Source organism: Phyllostomus discolor, chromosome 11 (genome assembly GCF_004126475.2).
Source record: "Phyllostomus discolor isolate MPI-MPIP mPhyDis1 chromosome 11, mPhyDis1.pri.v3, whole genome shotgun sequence".
Classification (NCBI taxonomy): domain Eukaryota; kingdom Metazoa; phylum Chordata; class Mammalia; order Chiroptera; family Phyllostomidae; genus Phyllostomus; species Phyllostomus discolor.
In genome coordinates this window covers 29452846-29475347 of record NC_040913.2, presented here as the reverse complement: position 1 = coordinate 29475347, position 22502 = coordinate 29452846, and the positions used below count along the sequence as shown (strand labels likewise).

Sequence of the window (22502 nt, the reverse complement as noted above, 5' to 3'; positions counted from 1 at the left end):
TTCCCTGTATTTGCTTCCTTTCTTTTTCTTTTGAACTTCAAAAACACAAACACAAAAACACAATGGGTTTCCTAAGAACACACAATTTTTTTAAAGAGGAGAGAAAAATTCAATGCACAGTATCTGGCTGTTTGCTGCTATATTGAGAAGAGGGTGATCTTCAACCCTCACAGTGCCAACCAGATACTCGGCTGGACACACTGGTCTCTCCTGCTGACTTTGACACATCCTGTTCTTCCTACTCACTTCCCGACATAGACTTCAGGGTTCCTACGGAAAGCAGGTGACATGAAATGGTAAGACATTATGACCATTAAAAGGAAAGAGAACCTTAAAAAGAGAGTGCAGTAAAGAGAAAAGACCACAAACTATGTAACAGTAATCTTAAAATCCTACCAGTTTTGAGCCTGGAAAAGGGCCATGTCTAGAACTTTGACAGAAGTTCTCTAAAGTCTCCAGTAAGCCCGAAATTTTATAGTTGGGTGTGATAGTCATAGATCTGAATCCTAACCTGCTGTGTCACTATGATTGTGTTAAGTGCATAACACTTTTAAATGAATGTATTCTCATTTAATATAACAAGAACACCGTGAGATGGGTCATCTTCACTCTCGAGGCACATAAATATAAATTTAGGTTCAAAAAGGTTGAATAACTTATGAATGGTACAGGGAGTTAGAGTTTGAAGGTACATCTTCAAAATCTCAAGGCTGTAGTTTCTTTCTGTGTCATGCTGCTTCTTACATATGCTCTTTCATTGAATGTAAAATATATTTCCCCATCGACAGCCAGTACAGTTTTACATATGACGTTGCTTTTTAGTGATTAGGGGAACTTAATAAACTTTATTCATTTGATAAATGTTTACTGAATGGCAATATGGCAAGCACTGCACAGTGTATCAGGGATCAAGGTAAACAGGACAAAAATGACACCCAACTGTTTAGAGTTTATGGTCAGATTCACAAGAAATATAAAAAGATGTTCAATTATTACTATTTTTGTAAGATGCCAGGATATAAATTTCATTACATACCAACTCTTGTGGTGGATACTTCTGTATATTATTTCATTTAATCCCTACCTGTGAATTATTTTTTTAAGAGATGAGAAAATATGTGTGAATAGTATAATCTTGTGCCAATTTATCCCCCTTCTGGCAATAGATAAAAGTGGCCAACTTCAACATATCTTCTCCTACACCAAGAAGTTTCCCTAAAAAATACTAGTTTGAGCCCTGGCCAGATGTCTCAGTTCATTGTAACGTTATCTGGTACACCAAAAGTTGTGGGTTTGATCCCCAGTCAGAGCACATACAGAAGGCAGACAACTGATGTTTCTTTCTCTCTCTCTCTCCCCGCCTCCTCTCTTTCTAAAATCACTAAATATATCCCCAGATGAGGATTTAAAAAATGCTAGTTTGACAGACTAAGGAATTGTATCTATAGTAGACTGTTCTGTGTGGCGTGGGCCCAGCTCCCACTGGGAGATGCACAGAACCCACGCCCATGTATAGGTTCTCCCATGGGGAATCAGGCCCGCAATGTACCTAGGCTACTATGACTCTTGCTTTTTGCTAAAACTCCCCCACTCTGAATTGAGGACATTTATTGCAAAGCAACTTCCTAAAATCTGTGCTAAATGTTCCAAGAATGAGTGTAACTGGTTCAACTACTTTTGCATTTTCATGTGCAAACATCCCTCTTCTGTGATGTGATTAGCAGCATTGGTTCCTTTGTTTTCTGTAAAAGGTAACCACCTAAAGTGAATCTGTGCATGGTTAATGAGGACCATCCTGTAATGGGTGGAGAAACCCCATGGCCTATCATGGTAGAGGCTGAGGCTTTTGCTCCCCTTGAAAGAAAAGCTATGCTGTCCCTTTTCCTCCACTGTACTGAGTAGTCCATGTGAATGTCTCATTTCATCCATAATGATTCGGCCACTGTGGGCCAGTGTCTGCATCAGTATCTCATTATTTTCACTTGTATTTTTATTTTTAACAAGGTTGGAAATTTGTTGACATGTTAGGAAAGATTTACTATGCATCTACTTTAATCAAGTATTATATGTGGCATACAGGATAAAAGACAAAAGTATTTATTTTAAATGATTAATAGGTTAAAAGATAAAGAGTTTATAAGTATCACAGGTAAAAAAGAAACACCTTTTCTTCATCGACTAGAATCATCTATTTGGTCACAGAGTTACAGTCTGTAGCATTGCTATTTTGTTCTGTTTACCACAATTCTGGTGTAATAAAGTTTACTATATTTTTACCTTTTGTATGTTGCTTTTTCCTTAGTTTTTCCCCTCTACCATACTCCATGACTTAAAATTTTATGTAGCTCCCAGTTTAAAAGCAATGAATGACTTTCACAGCATTGATCTTAACTATATGTAGATTTAATATCTATAATTTATCTAAACAAATAATTTCTAACTCAAATATAAAATTTATTTTAATGCATTTTCAGAATATGTCTATTGTGTTTGCTAATATAGGCTAATTGTCTTGTATTTGTAATGTCTCTTAAAGGCTATTAGTTACTCTTTAAAAATTAGATCAAAACTAACACCACGTATCTGGTGTCTTGGCTCTCATTCCATATTCTTTTAGCCAAATCATACTAGCTCCAACCCACTCTCTGGACAGCAAGTAAATTGCCCCAGGCTAGGATTATCACAGTATGAGAGTCAGATGCAGTGAAAATGAAACCTATTATTTATTACACCCATATGGCATATTCATTTTTCATAAAGCTTCTTCTTTGGTTTGAAAGAAACCCCCTATTATACTTTATTGCATTGTTTTAACTTGTTTATTTTTAAACTGTACACAACTGTTAAGAGTTAAAGTTACATCTATTTGTAGATTAGATCAAGCTTCATCTCTGAAGTTACTTGTCTGTGAGAGTTGCTTTTATAACTCATCAAAGATTTACATGACAGTGGCTTAAACCATAGGATGTTGAATGTTCACTTATTAGGAAGTCTCAGGTTTGGCAGTTGCTGGGTTAGCACATAGACTCAATATGCTCAGGGCTCTGGGTTAGCATCTTGACGATCCCCGTGGTCTATTCCTCCTGACAAGGTGGTGGAGTCTGATCAAGACATCTTTTCTTTTATTAAAGAAAAAACAAAAAGTAATAGCAGAGGTTCCCTGGAAGTTTCCCCATTTGTGTCACTGTATAACACTTTATACCAGAGATGAGTCTCAGTTTCAGTGATGTTAAAAAAAACTTATTACTGAACAAAATCAGGCCTATAGAAGTAAAAAAAAAAAGAAATAATTTTGGTATAAAGAAAAATCAAGAGTATCTAAGGGAAAAAATGTTTTAAAAGCACAATGATTGATCCAAATTAATATATTCTTAAATCACTTTGAAAGCAGCAGAAGAAAACATAAATTTATGATGATTAAATTTGGTCTAGGACCAATATTATAAATTTCAATATGTAAGCCTATCACAAATACCATATATTATTCCCATATCCCATAACCAAAGGAAAGTTTTTTCTTATTGAACCATATATTATATGTATTCCAATTTAACTTAATTAATATGTCATAGAATTGTGGCTTGATTCCATTGTGCAGCAAAAAGTTCAAAATTTATTGACCTAGTTCAGCCTGAGTAACAAAAAGGACCATATGTGCCATCAGTTTAACAAAAATACTATCAGAACATATTTCTGTAACAAAAGAGAAGTTTTTATGCATGAAATTGTCAGGAAGACACTTAGCTTGTTTGAACTTATGACAATAAGACAAGTTTGTTGAAAGTTATAAAGTCTATCTTTAGAAAATTGAATATATGGCAACTATGAAGCATATTAGGCATATAACAAAATAACAGCTTGGTCTAGATATTGAGAATTTATAACTACCTGCTATTTTTAACAACACTTTATGGATAGAAATAGCACACTGATTTAAAACAAAATAAATAATTTTTTTGTCTTATTTTGTTGTTTTTTTCTTTACTAAAAATATTTAAAATGCCAACCTTTAAAATATCAAAGCACATTTTATTTAATAGGATGTATTTCTAAATTTTAATTAAATGAATATGATGCATAAAATCTAAGAAAACTACTATAATGCAGAATTATTCTCAACTTCTTGGATAGTTAATTAACTAAGCAGCAGTAATTTAATAACTGTATTACTGAACATTTTTTAAATGCAATTGTCTCTTATTTTTTATTTGATTTTGTATATTTAAAACCACAACATGTCAGTAATTACAGATGATCTTTTTAATATGTCATATGCAATTGCACATAAAAGATAAGATTATATTTTAAAGGAAATGATGTGGTATAGGTTTCTATAAATAAGAAATGATTATTTAAATGTTCACAGCAATGAACATTTAAATAATCAATATTACAGAGATAAGAGGTAGTATTAAATTTCTAAAGAAAATAAATGGGGCAAATTGAAGTTAATGACTGTATTTTCATGTAACAAATACATTTTCTGATTTAAAAAATGGGAATTTACTTGAACAAAGTATTGCTTTACATAACCAAGCAAACTGGGGCTCAGCCACATGGCACCTTGATACATGACCCAACAATTAGTGTTGAAGGAAACAGGTTTTTATTAAGAGGGTTCCAGCTCCAGTGGAGGACTGAAGAACTGTTGCTCAGAGCCCTCCAGTCCAATGAGAACCAGCATTTCCCTTGCTCTCCAAAAGGCTAAAAGCCAAAACAATGCCTAGAAGTTCCCCATATCCTTCTTTATTCTTAAGTTGACTGCACAAACAGGTCTCCATCCTCTATGGAATGTGCTCTTGTGGGTTTCAGAGTCCCCATCCTCTCTCACAGCACCTCTCTCCTTCAGGATCTGGGGTGCAGTGTTCTCAGCCTCCATGTAGTGGTTCAGGGAACCATGTGCTGTGTTACACTGGATCATGGTGGAGTCCAGAGAGGCACACATTCCAAGAGAGTGGCTTCTCCATATGTCCTTCAGAGAAGCAGAAGTAGTATTCCCAGTCACAGTTCAGCTATAAGCATCCCCCACGAATCTACACTTCGTTAGGCAGGTACTCACACAGCTTCATCAGCTCTATTGCAGTCTTCTCCTTTTTACACCAGACCTTGTGGCATGCTCTTACTTCAAACTTCATGGCTTCCTTCTTACACATCAGACCTCATAGCTGACTCTCATCTACACCCTTTCAGACCACATGGCTTCTTCCTCCTTCTCTCTCAGCCCATCCTCATTTTAAATGCTCAGCCTAGAACTTCTTGTATGACCTAATATCTGGCCCATCCTAAAACATGCAATTTCTGTCAGTTCTCCCAATATCTTTACCTTCTTTCTGCTACCATCTTTAGTCAGGGCAAGAATTCCCAGAGACTTCTGGGGTCAGCCTCTGCCCCCAACTCTCATGCAGACATGAACTCCCCCAGCTATGTCATGAGTCCCTGAATGCTCTGAGTTACGTATACCTTTCGACTTGGGCAAAAGACCTCTTCCTTTGAGAAAGGCACAACTATGAACTTGCCATAATTATGCAAAGTATCTTGAATGCCATATCACCCACTTCCTCTTTTCCCCAACCAAAGGTTGTAGGGGCTTTTCTTATTTTCAGGGGACCCTCACTCTGCACTCCATTACAATTACTCAATGAAAATTGTTAAGGAAAGGATTTTCACCTCAGCACATATAAAACAAGCATTAGGAGCAGTGTTATAAGACACATTTATTGCTGAAAGAGAAAAGCTAAGTCTGTACTGTATGTGGTAACTATATCAAGTCATGTTCCCAATAATAGTTTTTAAGAATTTTCTGACATCAGAGCTAATGGTTGGAATTTTCTGTCTTTAACGCCTTTTCCAATTAGTCCCCTTCCAGTAGCTGCAGCCTACCACTGCCTTCTGTCCACCCTATCTCTACTACTCATCATGACCCAGGGAGAGAGTCCCAAGAATAATCTTTCTCCTTTCCCTCACTCATGGTACTGGCTTGACCATCCTGACATTTTTAACTACCTGTGCTTTTGAATTGTCAAGGAAACCCAGGGTCTACTGCAGCTGCTGCTCTCAATGTACAAAATTCACTCACAACAATTATATATTGTTCTATAAAATTGAGGTTTAAGAAAAAGTGGGGAGTGAAGACCTATTTATGATGGAAATGAGTCAAGAGCTTCTTCTTATTCTGTCAATAAATATTTTTTTTAATTTGAAAGAGCAGTGGCTTTGCAATCAAGACTGTTTGAAACTCATGGTGTATCAATAAGCTCTGCATGGAAGCAGGAAACTGTAGTCATGGAAAATATAGTAACGTGATATCTAAGCACTGAGGATTAGAGAGAAAACAATCAGTAAGACAAAAAGGTTATGGAGGCATCTAACACACATGTACAACTATCACATAACACTTCTCTTGAGAAAAATTATCCAGATTTCTAGCATTCCATATCCAAGCAAACTTTTGGAGGTTAAACTCTTTAAAGAGTGCATGAATGTTTGTTCATATAAATTAATGGAATCTATACTATACACATATAAATAAAATGCTTCCACCTCCCAGTTATTCACCCAAGCAGTTTTTCTTCTTATAATACAACATTAATATGGCCCAAACCCCCAAACTTATTTTATTACAGAAAATAAAAGTCTTTCATAGATTACCTTCTGTACTCTTTCTGAGGATTCCAAAGATATGCTTCTCTAGTCCAACAAATGGATCCTGGCTGCCTCTTGCCCTGTCTGCATGCAATGTCCTTCAAAGACTCTGTTACCTATCTCTCAATCGATTCTCCAAATGCTTCCATTTCCCAGACCAGGGAATGATTCCACATTATCCTTCAACAGTTAATACCAGTTTTTTTTTGTAATACCACTTTTCTAAGTCCAACTATAACATCAAGAGTTACGTGCAGGAAGAGACATATTAAATACTGGCATTCAATAATACAGAGGTACACAAAAATAGCCTTGCAATTGCAATACAAATAAATAATATAATCATTAATAAATAATAATTCAAGAATCAATTCTGTTTCCCATTCTCACAAATGTAAACCTACTTTTGCTCTCCCCTGTGTAGTCTTAGAATCTAGCAGTCTTTTTTCTCTCCTAGGACTATCTTTTCTTTTGAATCATGTTTGCCTAGTGTCACATTCCCACTATCTTCTGGGTGTGTGTTTGGGGGCTGGAGAGAGGATGAATAAACATTATTGTAAATCCCTTCAGCTCTAACAGAGCCCTAATGACATCCTAACAACTCCATCTGATTGTCTTCATTTAAACTTCATTGCTGGTTGAAGATTGCCTCACATCTGTGTGAATCGATGTTGTGCTCAAGTTGACTTGACAGGAATAAAGGAAAAGAAATTCCCAAGCACAATTTCAATGTCCAACTGAAAATACAGAATGTTTATAAATCCCATATTTGTCATTCTGTCAGCTTTAATAATTTTAAAATCCATATTCCACTTTGAGCAATAGAAGAAACTCTGGGAAATTTAAAATAGCAGTTTATCTCCACTGCATAAGCATTATTGCTTCTATATATTGGAGCATTGAGTAAGTGCAAATTACTGTCTTTTATGAAATATCTTTTAGTATTTCAAGTAAAATGCACCTTTAAAGAATGGCTGATAACTCATAATTCAGTATTTAATGCAAAAAACTTTGAACAACTGTATTTGAGTATAGTTTTTTTCATGTTCACATCCCAACCATTTTATTTTATAGTTCCATTTAGCAACTGCAGCATGATTCTTGAGTAGTTCACATGGAATTTGAAAACTGGAAATGCCTTTGAATTATTTATGCTATTCTACAAAGTTGAAGAAGGAGAGATCAGAAAAGAACTTTGAGCAGGAGGTTTGAAACTTCAAGTTGTCATTGACTAGTCTAATATCTTTTTTAATGTGATGTTAAATAATTTCTGGTGGAATAATTAGACATTAAAATTTGAGTTTCAATTTTATATGCTTTCATTTATAGATATTTATTTTCCAACCCTACATTATTCCATATATTCTATATACTGTCCATAAATACATGCTACACAGCATGTCACAAAGTATTGTATAACATCAAGTTTGAAGAAATAATACTTAAAGACCATTTAATCAAAACCATAGCAGATGTATATACTCTTAAGAGTTCTGACAATAGTTTCCACATTTATAGCCAAGTACAGCTTGCTACTTCGAGAAGCAGAAGAGTTTTATTCATACTTCACACTCTCAATTTATTAAATGTCTACCATATTATAAATCCCCTATGGGATGTTTATTCCACAGGGCTAAGGAGTCAGTTTCTGCCTTCAAATAGTTCCCAGCTAGCAGGAGTAGCCAACAAATAAATTGCTAATTTCTGTTCAATGTGACAATACTCTGATAAGGCACTAGAAGTATGCACAGGATAGTTACCTAGGCAGGGGAAAAACCAATCAGTTTCTCTATAGCACCTCCCTACTAAGGAATGACCACTTCTGTTTCTGCCTTTGTGTCAGCTAACCCTGACAAAAAAAAATGTAGTCTAAATCAGCTTCTACTAAAATTATGTTTACTTGTTCCCCAGACTAAAAAATAAAGAGGGGGGAGGAGTGCATATAACACATAGTATATCAGAGAAGAAGAAAGAAGACACATCCTCTTAAATTGGTTTCATAATACCTTTAAAACATTTACAATACCTTTTAATGCCTCTATAACGAGCAGTTGGATTATCTTCCAAGTTCTCTTAACAATACCAATGTGCACTTGCAAGAACTCAAAACACTTCACTTTGTATAGGACCCGACAAGTAGATTGCAGTCATGAATTGATTCCACATTTACCGATTTCAAAAACATTTATAGAACAGCTAATATGTTAAAGGCTCAATGAATACAATGGTGAATCTAGAGATATAACACTTGTTCTCAAGGAGTTGAGTCTAATGAGAGACACTAGAGAGTAAATAGAAAAAATATATTGTAAGTACTATGATAAATCAAAAGCACCTGAGTCAAAAAGTCTTTCTCAGGAAGGTCATATTTTGATCTCTGACCTGAAGAGTGGGAAGGAGTCAGCTACTCTAAAGGAGAGAACAAAAAGAAAGAATAAACCAGCAGAAAAAAGAACTCTCACAAAGGCTGAAAAGCAAAAGAAGAGCAAGGTACTTTCAAGGAACTTGAAGTTCAATTTAGAGAGATCATCCAATGATTCATGTTTTAAGGGAGCTTGAGAAGAGGCTGGTCAAGCAACCAGAAGGCTAAGCATGCTGGAATCAGCCTCTTATTTTAAGGTGTATTGACTTTTGAACTTAGAGTAACAGGCAATGGAGAACCCCCCCCCCAAAACTGGAATTTATTTATAAAAAATTGTATTTTTATTCCTACATTTTTGAATGTATTTTATTGATTATGCTATTATAGTTGTCCATTTTTTTCTTCCTTCTGTTCCCCTGTGTCCTGCAACCCCCTCCAGCATTCCCCCCTTAGCTCATATTCATGGGACATGTATATAAGTTCTTTAGCTTCTTCATTTCCTATACTATTGTTAACCTCCCTCTGATGGTTTTGTACATACCACTTATGCTTCTTATTCCCTGTACCTTTTCTCCCATTCTCTCCTCTCCCCATCCCCACTGACAAACCTCCCTGTGATCTGCATTTCTGTGATTCTGTTCCTATTCTAGTTGTTTGCTTAGTTTGTTTTTGTTTTTAGGTTCAGTTATTGATAGTTGTGATTTTGTTGTCATTTCACTGTTCACATTTTTTATTATCTTTTTTTCTTAGATAAGTCCCTTTAAAATTTCATATTATAAAGTCTTGGTGATGATGAACTCCTATAACTTGACCTTATCTGGGAAGCACTTTATCTGCCCTTCCACTCTAAATGATAGCTTTATGGGATAGAGTAATCTTAGATGTAGATCCTTACTTTTCATGACTTCAAATACTTCTTTCCAGACCCTTCTTACTTGCAAGGTCTCTTTTGAGAAATCAGCTAATAGTCTTATGGGAACGTCTTTGTAGATAAATGTCTCTTTTCTCTTGCTCTTTTTAAGATTCTCTCCTTACCTTTAATCTTGGGTAATGTAATTATGATGTGCCTTGGTGTGTGCTTACTTGGGTCTTTTAGGGGACTCACTGAGCTTCCTGGACTTCCTGCAAGTCTACTTTCTTCACCAGATTGGGGAAGTTTTCCTTCATTATTTGTTCAAATAAGTTTTCAATTTCTTGCCTTTTTCTTCTCCTTCTGGTACCCTGATTCAGATGTTGGAACATTTAGAGTTGTCCCAGAGGTTCCTTAACCTTTCCTCATTTTTTGAATTCTTACTTCTTCATTGTATTCTGGTTGAATGTTTACTTCTTCCTTTTTCTCCAAATCATTGATTTGAGTCCTGGTTTCACTCCCTTCACTCTTAGTTCCCTGTATATTTTTCTTTATTTCACTTTGCATAGCCTTCACTTTTTCCTCTATTTTGTGACCATACTCAGCCATTTCTGTGAGCATCCTGATTACCAGTGTTCTGAACTGTGCATCTGATGTGTTGGCTATCTTGTCATACCTTAGTTGTATTTTTTCTGGAACTTTGATCTGTTCTTTCATTTATTCCATATTTTTTTTTGTCTTGGCATGCTTGTTATGCAGTAAGGGGTGGAGCCTTAGGTATTCACCAGTGTGGGGCAACCCACTTGACTGCCTTGTGCCACTGTATGTGGGGAAGGGGTCAGAGAGGGAATAAAGCCATTTCCTTGGCCCTTGATCAGCTGATTTTCAGTCACTTCCCCTGCTACCCACAAGCAAATTGTGCCCTTCTGGTTCTGATTCCTTGGTGGGTGGGTGGGTTTGTATACATTCTAGGACTGTGGAGTTCTCTCCAATGCACTTTTCTATGAGGGTGGGAGTTTCTACAGCTGCTGCAATCCTCACAGGTTTTTACAGCCAGAGGTTTTGAGGCTTTATTTCCCTATGCTGGAACCCTAGGTTGCTTGATCTGTCTCACTCCCCAGTTGTTCCTCCCAGTTAATCTGCCCATGAATGTGGCAATGCCTGGTTTGCCAGTCACTACCTTGCCTGGTCAGTCTTCTAGCTGCTGCCTTGCCAGGAGTCCTCTCCACCCTTGCTGCCTGTCTCTGCCCCTCCTCCCAGCCTGAATGAATGTTTGTTCTTTAACTCCTTGGTTGTTGGAATTCCATGGCAATTATGGTTAATTTTTGTTTCCAAATTTGTTGTTTTCCTTCTTTTGATGTGCAAGGAAGCAAAGTGTATCTATCTAAGCCTCCATCTTGACCAGAAGTCCTATTCTTACATAATTAATCTTCAGTCACCTTCGAAATACTCTCTATTTAATGCATTACATCGATGAAGATGTTTTATTCTGCTGCTGAATACAGTCTTGAACTTGTCAATTTTGATGCCTTTTAGTGCTTCTGTTGTTTTTTTTTTTTTTCACCTCTTCTATGTCAGCAACATGTTTCACTTTGAGGACTTTTTTCATCCAGAAAACAAACAAACAAATAAAAAAGGCACTCAACATGAGATCAGGTGAATAGGGAGGGTGGGGCACAAGGGTCGTGATGTTTTTGGTCAAAAACTGCTTAACACTTAGCACAGTATGGGCAGGTACATTCATAAATCACCCATCATAAAATTGGCAAATGCATTGAGTCTTCAAAAAAAGTTCACTGAAGCTGAACATGGCCTCTCACAACACCACCAGTTGGTACGCTGATACAGATGGTTCCTAGAACACTCACCTAGTGCAAGAAACCTGTACTACAAGAGGTCTGCCCTCTGGAAGATAATTCCAGTTTCTTTGGTTCCCTCCTTACAGAAACACTGCACAGTTTTTACCTGGAGTAATATGATCAAATTTCATTTCAGGCAAAAATATGCTAGCTATTTGTGAAGGATAGATTTCAGGACTTCAAGTTCAGAAGAAGATAAGTATATGTTAAAGCTTAGTCTTCCAGCATGGTGCCTGTATCAGAACCAATTTGATCAATGCCCCAGGTTTGCTCAGCACCAATCAACTCCCAGGCCCTCAGTGACTTTAGTGGTTTAATGGTTTCAGTGACTTTTTTTGTTTGAGTCTGGAGGACTGTCACACTGAGATAATCTCCCAACATGATCAGCTCTCTTGACCTCCCCCTGTGAGTGTTGTGCTCACACACCTCCATCCTGCCAGCTGCAGAGAACTCATGGCAGCTCTGGTACTCAGGCACACAGAGGCTCCACTTCTCTCTCCACTTCTAGATTCAGACATAGTCTGGAAGCATGATATCTGGCTTCCCTAGAAGCTGAATAGAGAAGCTGAGTGATATTGAGTTTGAGGAATTTCTAGGATATTTTATTGGCTAGTTCTTTATGCAGATCTGGTGTACAAAGAAAAAGCCAGAATATATTTATAGGTACAGGGGCACTTGTAATTGAATCACTGACATGATTGGGGTCACCTTGGGTGTGCAAAGTGAGAAAAGACAGAACCTTGGGGAAAGCTAACATAAAAAAAACATGGAGTTTTTTTATGTTAGCATGGAAAAACATGGAGTTTTTTATGTTAACATGGAAAAATAAGGAGTTTTGCATAGTATGTGAAGATATGCCCTGAGTGTATAGGGGAAATGCCAATAGAGTCCATTGTTTCAAAAATAAAGGAGTAGAATGCTCTAAGAAGATGCATAATGCTGCTGAAAGATTGAGTGAAGCCTGATTTAGGAATGAATTTTTGCAAGAGAATTTACAAATATTTGGTTGGAGTGATTAGAAGTGAAAAAAAGAGACTATGGTGTGTTGATAAATTGGTGTACATGTAGGAAGACTGTGGAGTGAATAAAACAAATGAGGCAGTAGAAAAAATAGTGGGAGGAAGGTTTTTTATTTATTTGTTCATTATTTCTTGTTTGCTTTAAATTGAAAAGACTTGAGCATTTAAAAATGTTTATAAAAGGGTATAAGCTTATGAACAAGTAAGAAGAGAGGTTAAACTTACAGAAATTAGGAGAGAACTTCTGTCCAGTTAACAGACCAGCTACCTGGGGCAATGACTGGTCCACAGAGTTAGTTAGTTGCCTTAAGCCCATAATGTATTCCAAAGAGTAATTTTCCATAAATTATGGAATTTAGTTTTGATTCAAAAGTTTAGAAGATTTATCAATTTGGGGGATCAGTATTTTTTATGGAAATAGGTATGGTGACCAAATATTGCTATTGTGTATCTCAAAGAAAGTATTGTTTCTTGCTCAATTAATTTATCTCTCCTGATTTGATTTCTGTGTTTCAAGTTGTACAGACTGAACCACCAAATAATAACAATAGAATAATTATAAAATAATCCTGAAAGATACAGGTTCAAAAGAGTTAGAGTTTTAACAGAAGGGAAGAAAGAAAAGAAAAAAAAAAACAAGGAAATAGTTAAGTTTCTACTTGTTTTGGTAAAAAGTTGAGAGTTTTTGACTAACAGCATCTCTGCTCTCTAGAGTCAAGGGTGAGAAGTTCTCTGAGAGTTGAAGCCAGTTAGTTCATTAGTGAAAATCTTGATGATGACCATCATCAAATTATTCCTATAAATTCACATAGTTGTAGGAGTAGGATTAAAGAAAAATGCATTCATGAGTTTCTGTATAGTTAACATATTTGTTTTTTGTGATGAGAAAAGGTTTTAAATGAACTATTACTACTATGAACAATAATAATATAGTTATTTATGGAGCACTATTCTAAACTCTATAAATGACTCACCCCATTTAATCTTCACAGTAAGCCTCTGAAGTGAATTTTATTCTCCCTATTGTATTTCATTAAAATATGATTGTGTCAATTATATAAAATGCCAGGTTTTATGCTGCAAAATGAAAATTGCTCAATTTGATGAGATTCAGGACCATTATCTCCTTTATTTTTTTTTTACTTAAGTAGGATTTATAAGCTAAATCTCCTTATCCTCATCCCACTATTAATTTTAATAAATACTTAAATTTTATAAAGAACTTTACTTCCACTAAATATTGCTGAAGGCATCAACCATGAACTAAATAGTTAAGTATTTCACTTTGTACCATCAAAGTTTGAATTAATTCATGAGCCCCTAGAATGCATAACCAAGGCAATCTCTTCTCTAGTGATACTGTATTTCATTGACACTAGATCGTTTAAATGCCTCCCACGGGGAAAAGGGTATTTGTAAGAAATGATTTTTTTTTGCTTAGAATTCTGGAATCATATAAGCAATAGTAAAGTAACAAAAAATAACCATATGAGTTATTAATAATAAATACTAAAGGTAACATATGGCCATCTACATAACTATGTATCTTTATGTCCATCTATCTATGATAAAATATACCAAGATTCCCAGGTTAACATTTTTAAAGAAAATGCCTGTATGTGTTTTATTATTCAAGAAGTTTAGTATTGTTGGTTTTCACATACTGATTATTGTCTACACATAAAAAACAGGTATTTCCTACTACATTAATATTCAATTATTTACAAGACCAATTATGTTATAGCAAATATATAAATATATAACAGAGAAAGAAAAAGTTACCCTATAAAAGTGGCTTAATGGAACAACAGCTTATTAAATGATATTGTGGTGTTTCTAAACTACTATTAACTGAATATTTCTATTTAATACTTTGCCATTTAATATTGCACTGTGCTATGAAAAAGTGCACAGTAAGATTGGGAACTAAAAGGAGCTGACATTTAAACTCTATGGTTAGCCATTCCCAGGTGAAGGGGTGGACCAGTGCAGCACTACTACATGGTATGACCTTAGCATTATAAATACAGTAATTTAGTTCACATTGGGAGTTTGGGATTCTTGTTTGTAAGAGAGGGCATTTACGCTTTGAAGCTTAACATGTAGCTCTCTCTATGATGTTTGGGGATTCCATTCTCCTCTATGTGAATACGTAGCTTCCTTTGATGTCAATGAGATCTGCCTTTCCGTGACAGGAAGAAAATAAGCATGCTGAAGTTAATTATCAGACTGTTCTTGGTCTCATTTTAATGCCCTCTTTATTGCCAGTGTAAGCCTGGCATGCACCTCACTTTGTTCTTCACCTGGTTTTCCCAGGTAGGGAACAAAAGGCAAGTGCTACGTGTTAAAGGTGTAAGCTGTGAATGAATACTCTTAGGGCACGTGAATGGAATTCAGTGGTATTATCTAGCTGCAGGGGCCTCAGTTAGATTTCCTGACAATGCAGTTCACTCTAAACCTGTGTGTCATTTTAGACGATGCATATTTTGTCCCTAAATAGCACAATTGTTATACATGTAATAAAATATTTAAACCAACATATAAATATGTCATCCATTGGGTAAACTAAACACTAAATGGAAGGGCGATATTTATTTCAGAACAAGTTAATAAATCATTTTATCACTTTTTTCTTTTATTTTTTATTGTTGTTCAAGTACAGTTGTCTCCATTTTCCCCCCACCACTCCTCCAACACCAGTCATCCTCACCTCCCATCCCTGATCCCACCCCACCTCAGTGTTGTCCATATGACCTTTATACATGTTCCTGAAAAATGCTCCCCCTTCTCCCGCATTAGCCCCTCCCATCTCCCCTCTGGTTTCTGTCAGTTTGTTCTTCATTTCATGATCACTTTTTAAAAAGCAACTTATGTTTCGGTCTCAGAATCAAGATATGCTGGAATCTTTCATAAGGAGATCGTATTGCAGAGCTGTTAGGAGCCCAAATTGTACAGTCAGGCCAGCTGGTTAGCACTGCCGCTTGCATGCTCTAGGGTCTAGAGTTGATTTAATGAAATTTCCTATACTTCCGTCCCCTTATCTGTCATGTGGTGATACAAAGAGCATGTACTAAATCAGAAAGTCCATGAGAAAATGTTCATGCACGTAAATCCTTAGAACTATGTTGAGCAAGTATAGAGTGTCTCTAAGTATCATTACAATTATTAATAAATAACTAAAACAAAGCCTCTTGAAAGGTATTTAAATGCTGTGTAGAAACAACAAAAGATTGCAAATACATTTCCCACGTTTTTGACTTTTAGTCTCACAATTGTGCGGGTGGATGTATTTTCCCAGGAAATTATATTCTGCTTCATGACGTGTCAAGCCTCTCTCTCAGTTACTCCAAAGATTCCTGGACCCTGATTAAAACCCATTTCCATTGCTTTCAAGACAATCCCAACAAAAGTTAAATGATTGTTCAAGTACTGTACATTAGTTGTCATATTATGAAACTTAGCTAAAGGCCATCTAACTCACATGTACTGGGGAGTCAAGACTTTAACAAACTTTTGTAACCTTTGCTATATCCAGGGACTCTGGTCCTTTAGGTTCTGAACAGAATTTTTTCAGGGATGCTTTAAACAAGGGTGTGAGGCTGGGGAATGAGGATATATCTATCATTGAGACTGGATGTGTTTTACAGAGCTTATGGTCCCATTGGCTACAGTAGCTGAGCAGAGCAAGCACATGAATAAATGAATTCATTTCATCCTTTTGAAATGTGAGATTTTCTAAGAAAAAAACATTCATTTTCACAGTGGTTTAAAATGGTAGCTGCTATAACTAGCATTTTCCGTAGGCTGATGGTCAGAGCAGTGTCTCCTCAGTGGGGGTGGCAGCACTGGAGTGAATGTGGCACAGTGTGAGGGAAGCTTGGGTAGTGACCCCAAGTCCTGCAGTGTCAAGGAAGAAACAACAGCTTGTAAAAGCAGTTATCTCTTATCAGAGTTTGTAATTTATATTTTGAATGAACTAATGTGAATTATCATTATGATAGTTGTGTTGCAATAGTGTTTGCCTTATAAAGATATTTTAGTCCTAAGAGAGTAATTTTATATGTTTTCCACCATGAAAAGTCTGCCTGTCATCTACTACAATTTAGATTGGTAGTTGTGAAGGAGGAAGAACAGTATATAGAGAATTCATTATGTGATCACTGTGCCTTTAAGAACACTGGGGGATTTGAAAGCAGTCTCTTTCAAAAGAACCAATGAAGGGGCATCCTTTAGGAAGAGAAGATCAGCTCCATTTAAAACAAAGCAGGACAATGAAGCATTTTTATCATGTCAACACCACTCCTCCTTCTCATAGTTTGGTTTGCCCTCTTACAAAGTAACACCCTGGCATTCACATTAGAATTAAAACCGACAAGGCATTCCTTTCATCCCTAGCTGCCAAAACTCCTCTCTACTAATAATTAGTCATTCCTGGCTTCCAGCCAAGAGAGTTTAATAAATACTAGAATGGCTTCTGGGCCTCAGCTGTGTTTGTAGCTTTAGCTCAAGAATGATGGGGGGCTGGGAACACTACTCTGTGCTGAATGAGATTTGTTTGCTGAATGGCATCAATGCAGTGAAATGACTACACAGTCTATTAACGAATGACCATTATTTTAACATACGTATTATGTTAGTGTATGTATAGAAACACTCATTCAAATTGGTCATATTCAGAATTATTAAGTTTATTTCTATACCTACCTTATAAAATGTGTCAGTTTATAGCATTGTAATATTTGATAATCACTCTAAAATCATTATTTTTATACATTTCATGTAGGTGTGCTTTCCTAGGAAATGTAAATGGCTTTGATTATGATGATTCATAATATTCAGTGACTATACAATAAAATCATATGGATGATATTTAAGAAATAGTCATTATGGGTGTTATTTACTTGAGTAAATTCTTATTTGCTTTGTGATGTTATCAATTTTAAAATCTCAGAGAACATACAACTGAATGTCTTTTTTTAAATGTGTTTTTCTTTGAAGATTTTACTTATTTTTAGATAAAGGAAGGGAGAAAGAGGAGAGAAACATCAATGTGTGGTTGCCTCTCGAGTGCCCCCACTGGGGACCTGCCCTGGCCCGAAACCCAGGCATGTGCCCTGACTGGGAATTGAGCCCGCAACCATTCGGCTTGCAGGCCAGTGCTCAGTCCACTGAGCCACACCAGCCAGGGCACAACCAAATGTCTTGATAAGTGTAAATATTATTGTATTTCCTAGAAAAAATACTGTAGAGTTAGGGAGTTTCTTTTCCCCAATTCTGGGCAGTTATTATTTGTTTGTTGGTTGTTTTTTTTTGTTTTTCCTTCATAAAAAAGGGGGCTTCTATTCCACTCTCTATGGGAAGAAAAAGTATGAGAGAAATTATTTTAGTTTCTTTCATCTTTTATTCTTCAAGGCAGAGAAAAATAACATCTCACTGTAAAAATTGAAAAAAGAAAAACAACTGTGCAGGCATATACATAGATATATTTTTCTTCAGAGTGAGGCCTGTTTTTGTGATACTTTCATTCTCTGTGTCCTGGGGCAGGCTCTGCCCCTAGAAGGAAAGGAAAGTGGTGCTATAGGTGTGCTCAGAATAATGATAAGTCTGGCTCAGGAAGGGGAGGGTTTCCCTTATAGCCACTGGTCCACGCAGATACCTCTACCTCCATGTCTTTGTCTCCTGACTCTTACTTCCCAACTCTTCTAAAAGATCTAGGGAAAGAGTGCAACTTGGTTATTTACCCTAAAACCCTAACAAGTGTGAACACTGATCCAGTTGCTCTACAGTCAATATAACCATGTGGTATATGTGTGAGTGTGCCTTATCATCCTTGAAAGCTCTCTATGCATATTTTCTTAACAGGAAAGAAGTATAGGTGGAGTTCTGGCCTTTGTTTTAAGGCCTTAATTCCAGAATGGCCCTCTTCTGCCATGGCCAATAGTGAAATAGGTGAGAATTTGTTTCATGAAAGTATATTGAGCAGATGGAGTCAAGGAGATAACCTCACTAACTGACCAGTGCTAATTGCCCAGTTTTTGATTTGGGATTTGACTTCATTGAAATTTGTATGAATCTCGACTAGACAGTGAACCAGTTTTCTGTATGAATTTTCCTAGAAAATGATTTCATAGACCATTAAGGGAATTTTAGTCTAACCTAGAACCATATTTTCAGAACAAAGATATTAAACCTCTAACAAGTCTCACTCAATTTCTAATGAAAAGTTAAGTTTTATCAACATATATTTATCCAACAATTAGGGTAGAAATTGTCACTTTGGATGTTGACCAAGAATTAACACAATACAATCAGGAATTCAGAACATTTATTGCAAGAGCTGAATAATTGTAAATAACGTAGAACTGGCAAAGCAGTAACAAGGATAATTGTTTAGATATTTATTTTGTCAAAGTCATCAAACACTCCTCACAAACTGACAAAAATGTACTGCAATCAGCAATGCACCCCTACCCATTATTTTCCATTATATTGTGAAAAAATGTGAATTGCTATTTACAAAGTAATTTTACTTTTGGTAACAAATTAACTGTCAGATTAGCAAACCTTTTTTTTAATTTTTTTATTTTTATTATTTTCACTTTTAAACTGATGTTGAACTGTGGCATTAAGATAACTTTCACTTCTTTCAATAAAGACATTTTGTTGCATGCTATTTATTTGTTAAATCATCTGTCATGCCTTAACAAAAACCTGCTAAGAATGGTCAAATTCAGATTTGTTAGCACGTGCAACTGAGATCTTATTAACATTAGTTGTCACTCTGTTGGTTTGACCGAAGTGACAAGATGCAGTACCTGCCAGGCATTGACCAACTATGATAACAAACAGTTAAACAGCAATAATTAGAGATTTATCCCTTTATTTCCCCCAACTAGCCTACCTGGAGAATGTTCTGTTACATCATGAAGGCACAACACATTAAATATTTTGTGGCTATGTTCTAACACTTGTGTTACAACAACATTATTGTATATGAGGATCAACACAAACTCTGCCATTTCAACAAAGTTGTAGACACACATTTGCCCAATTGAAACTATTTTTAAATAGTAATTTTCTTTAATATATGCTAATTTCAATACATTAGTTTTTTATGAGTGACAAGTACAGGTTATTATATCACTTTCGGAACAATAACACTTTCCCATTACTCTTTCACTTAATACTACTAATTAAGTGATTTGCTTTTGCCTACTTTGAAAATAAGAATGTAAAAAAAATAGGTTCTGAAATTCCAAGCTTTTGCAGAAGTCATTTTTATATAGTTTTTCTTTTTATCTTTATTTTATACAGAATCTCAGCTTACTAAACTATCACAAAAGAAGCAAAATTCCAGAACCTTTTTGAAAACACAAGTGTTTGAGAACCTTTGAACAACATGTGTCAAGACAGACTAGTAACGCAGAAACACCTCACTTAAAGAAACAATAAAATGATGACAAAAGGCAAATGAAATGAAAAGGAAAGAAGTAACCATAAAACACAGAATTATGCTACAGGATTTTTTAGAGGAACGTTATAAGCACACCAAAGTTGTTAATAATAACTTGCTTCTATTTACAAATACTTTAACACTGACAAGTGTCCACTAACGTTGTTAACAGCACAATAGGCTTAATGCTTATCTTAAGTTTCATTTGAAGTATAATGTCAAGTATAGCAGTCCAAGAACAAATCAATGACAAAAAGAGCACAATTTCTAACTGGATATGTTTGTGAGTCACTCTAATCCATAGAACTTCCTTGCTCTCCAAATGCATATTCTATTGTTCATAGCAGCAGTCCAGGGTCAAAATAAAATACAATTAAAAAAAGAATATTTGCACAATGGAGAGATGTCTGGAGAGTTTAATCAATTCTAGTAAATAAGATCACAAGGCTAGTGGAACTATCTTCTCTCTTACGTTGTCAAACATTGTATTCTCCATGGTGCTAACACAAAGTTATGAATATCCCTGCTCTAAGGGGCATAGTTGTAGAGATCTATAGAATACATAAAGCTCTGACATACAAAGAATTAGCCTGTCTATTTAGATTAATGCTATTAGGTCCCATATACTCCTTTTTTGTTTGCTGTTTGTGTTTTAGAGTTGGTGCTCCTTAGGACTCTCAATAGCACCTCCTGCTTGCTTGTAAGACTTCAGGTTGGCCAGAGGAATGTCTGTCATGTGGCTGCCATTGTGGAAATGGCCTTCATTGGAGCCATACTGCTTACGGTCATTGAACTGGTTCCTGCTGCTGTCTTCTTTCCAGGCTCTGGTCAAGGTGTGCCCATTCACAAGCTTGTCTTTCTTGACCCATTCTTTCTGGGGTGCAAAAGTTGAGAGAGGAGATTTGGGGTGCTGATATGGACCCAAGCCAGGAGGCATCCAGCAATTATCAGAGTGACCCAAAACCAAGCACTCCTGAGTGCACATCTCTGTAGCTTCAGCTAATCCTCGGGGGCCCAGAGGCCCATCTGCAGAAGAGAAGGGAGAGAGAAAACAGAAGAAAGTGGTTAGATTCATATTTAAAATTATCTCCTAGGGAAAAAGTGCTTTGGTGCCCTCATTTTCTCATAAAAAGTATATGATGTTAATTAAAAGATATTTTCCCTATTCTTTTAAGAAAAACGGAAGACAAGTTTCCTGTTACAGAGGTAAGAAATAACTCTTTTCTTCTTTAAGCCTTTGTTTACATCAAAAAAGGAGACAGAAAAATTAATAAGTAAATAGATAGACACAAAGATACACAGACAGTTATGGGCAAACAGATGTACCCATGATGTATCATCTCTAATCAGCTCTTTCTGTGGCATATGCATTATTACTAATTTACGTCATAATTTTTAACAAAAAACATAGACATTTTACATGCCATGTTGAGGAATATGTAAATGCTAAAACTCCATGAAAACAAAATGAAGCACTACTTAAAATATATTATTAGAATACATACTCTAAATAAATAAATAAACACTCTAAATGGCTATATATGATATTGTTTTTCCATGTGAATACTTGTCATATATGTATACAATTATGTGAAAATAATTTTGCAACATTTAAGAAGATTAATCATTTTTAAAGGCTATTTTTACTATGCTATATTACTAAAGGCACCTCTGGTCTGATTAAAGCATTCTGAAATCCAGGTAAACAAAGAAGCCATTCAATTCCAAAGACATTTGCTTCCTTCCAGGTTTAACCTACTTTTGAGATTTATAGTGTAAAACTGCAGCTAAGTTGCAAATTGGATCACATGGAGTCTAATATTTAGGGAGAAAAGCCATCATAGACATTTATTTTATTTAATTTTTACCAGTAGACAGTCTAGAACACTTTGCCCATGATTTCAAAAGTAAACTCTTCTGTGACTGTGTAAAGAAATCAGCCTACTTACTGAATAACAACAGCCAAATAGTTAGGGAAAAAGTTGTTTTTTGTTGTTGTTGTTGTTTTTTCCTTGATTAAACAGTCAAGTGATAAGTGATAGCTTGGAAATTAGGAATTGATTTTACGAATGAGGTTAAGTGGATAGGTAAGAATGCCCGAGGCATACAGCAAGTTGAAAAGCAGAGTCATCAGAATAAAAGTGTACAAAAAATGCAGAAAATATACCAGCATGTTTGTCCAATGAACAATGAAAATAACTGAAGAATTGAAATGCGGGTGGTTGCTGAAACCCAAGTTAGCACTACTACCATTTTAAGTGCCCAGTAACTGTGGGGTTTTATTATATTATCACCTACTTGTTTTAATAGTATTCAT

The 22502-nt window shown here is 35.8% G+C and overlaps 1 protein-coding gene across 4 annotated transcripts in view; it reads right to left on the bottom strand.

The window, feature by feature from the left end:
- Positions 1-19040: 19040 nt before the first annotated feature.
- Positions 19041-22502, bottom strand: part of PCDH9 (protocadherin 9) — an 882465-nt gene continuing 879003 nt past the window's right edge. For all 4 annotated transcript variants that reach the window (XM_028526261.2, XM_028526264.2, XM_028526263.2 and 1 more), the window contains one exon: positions 19041-21211. In XM_028526261.2, coding sequence (XP_028382062.1) covers positions 20838-21211 — 374 coding nt within the window. In that variant the 3' untranslated portion in view covers positions 19041-20837. The remainder of the gene's footprint in view (positions 21212-22502) is intronic.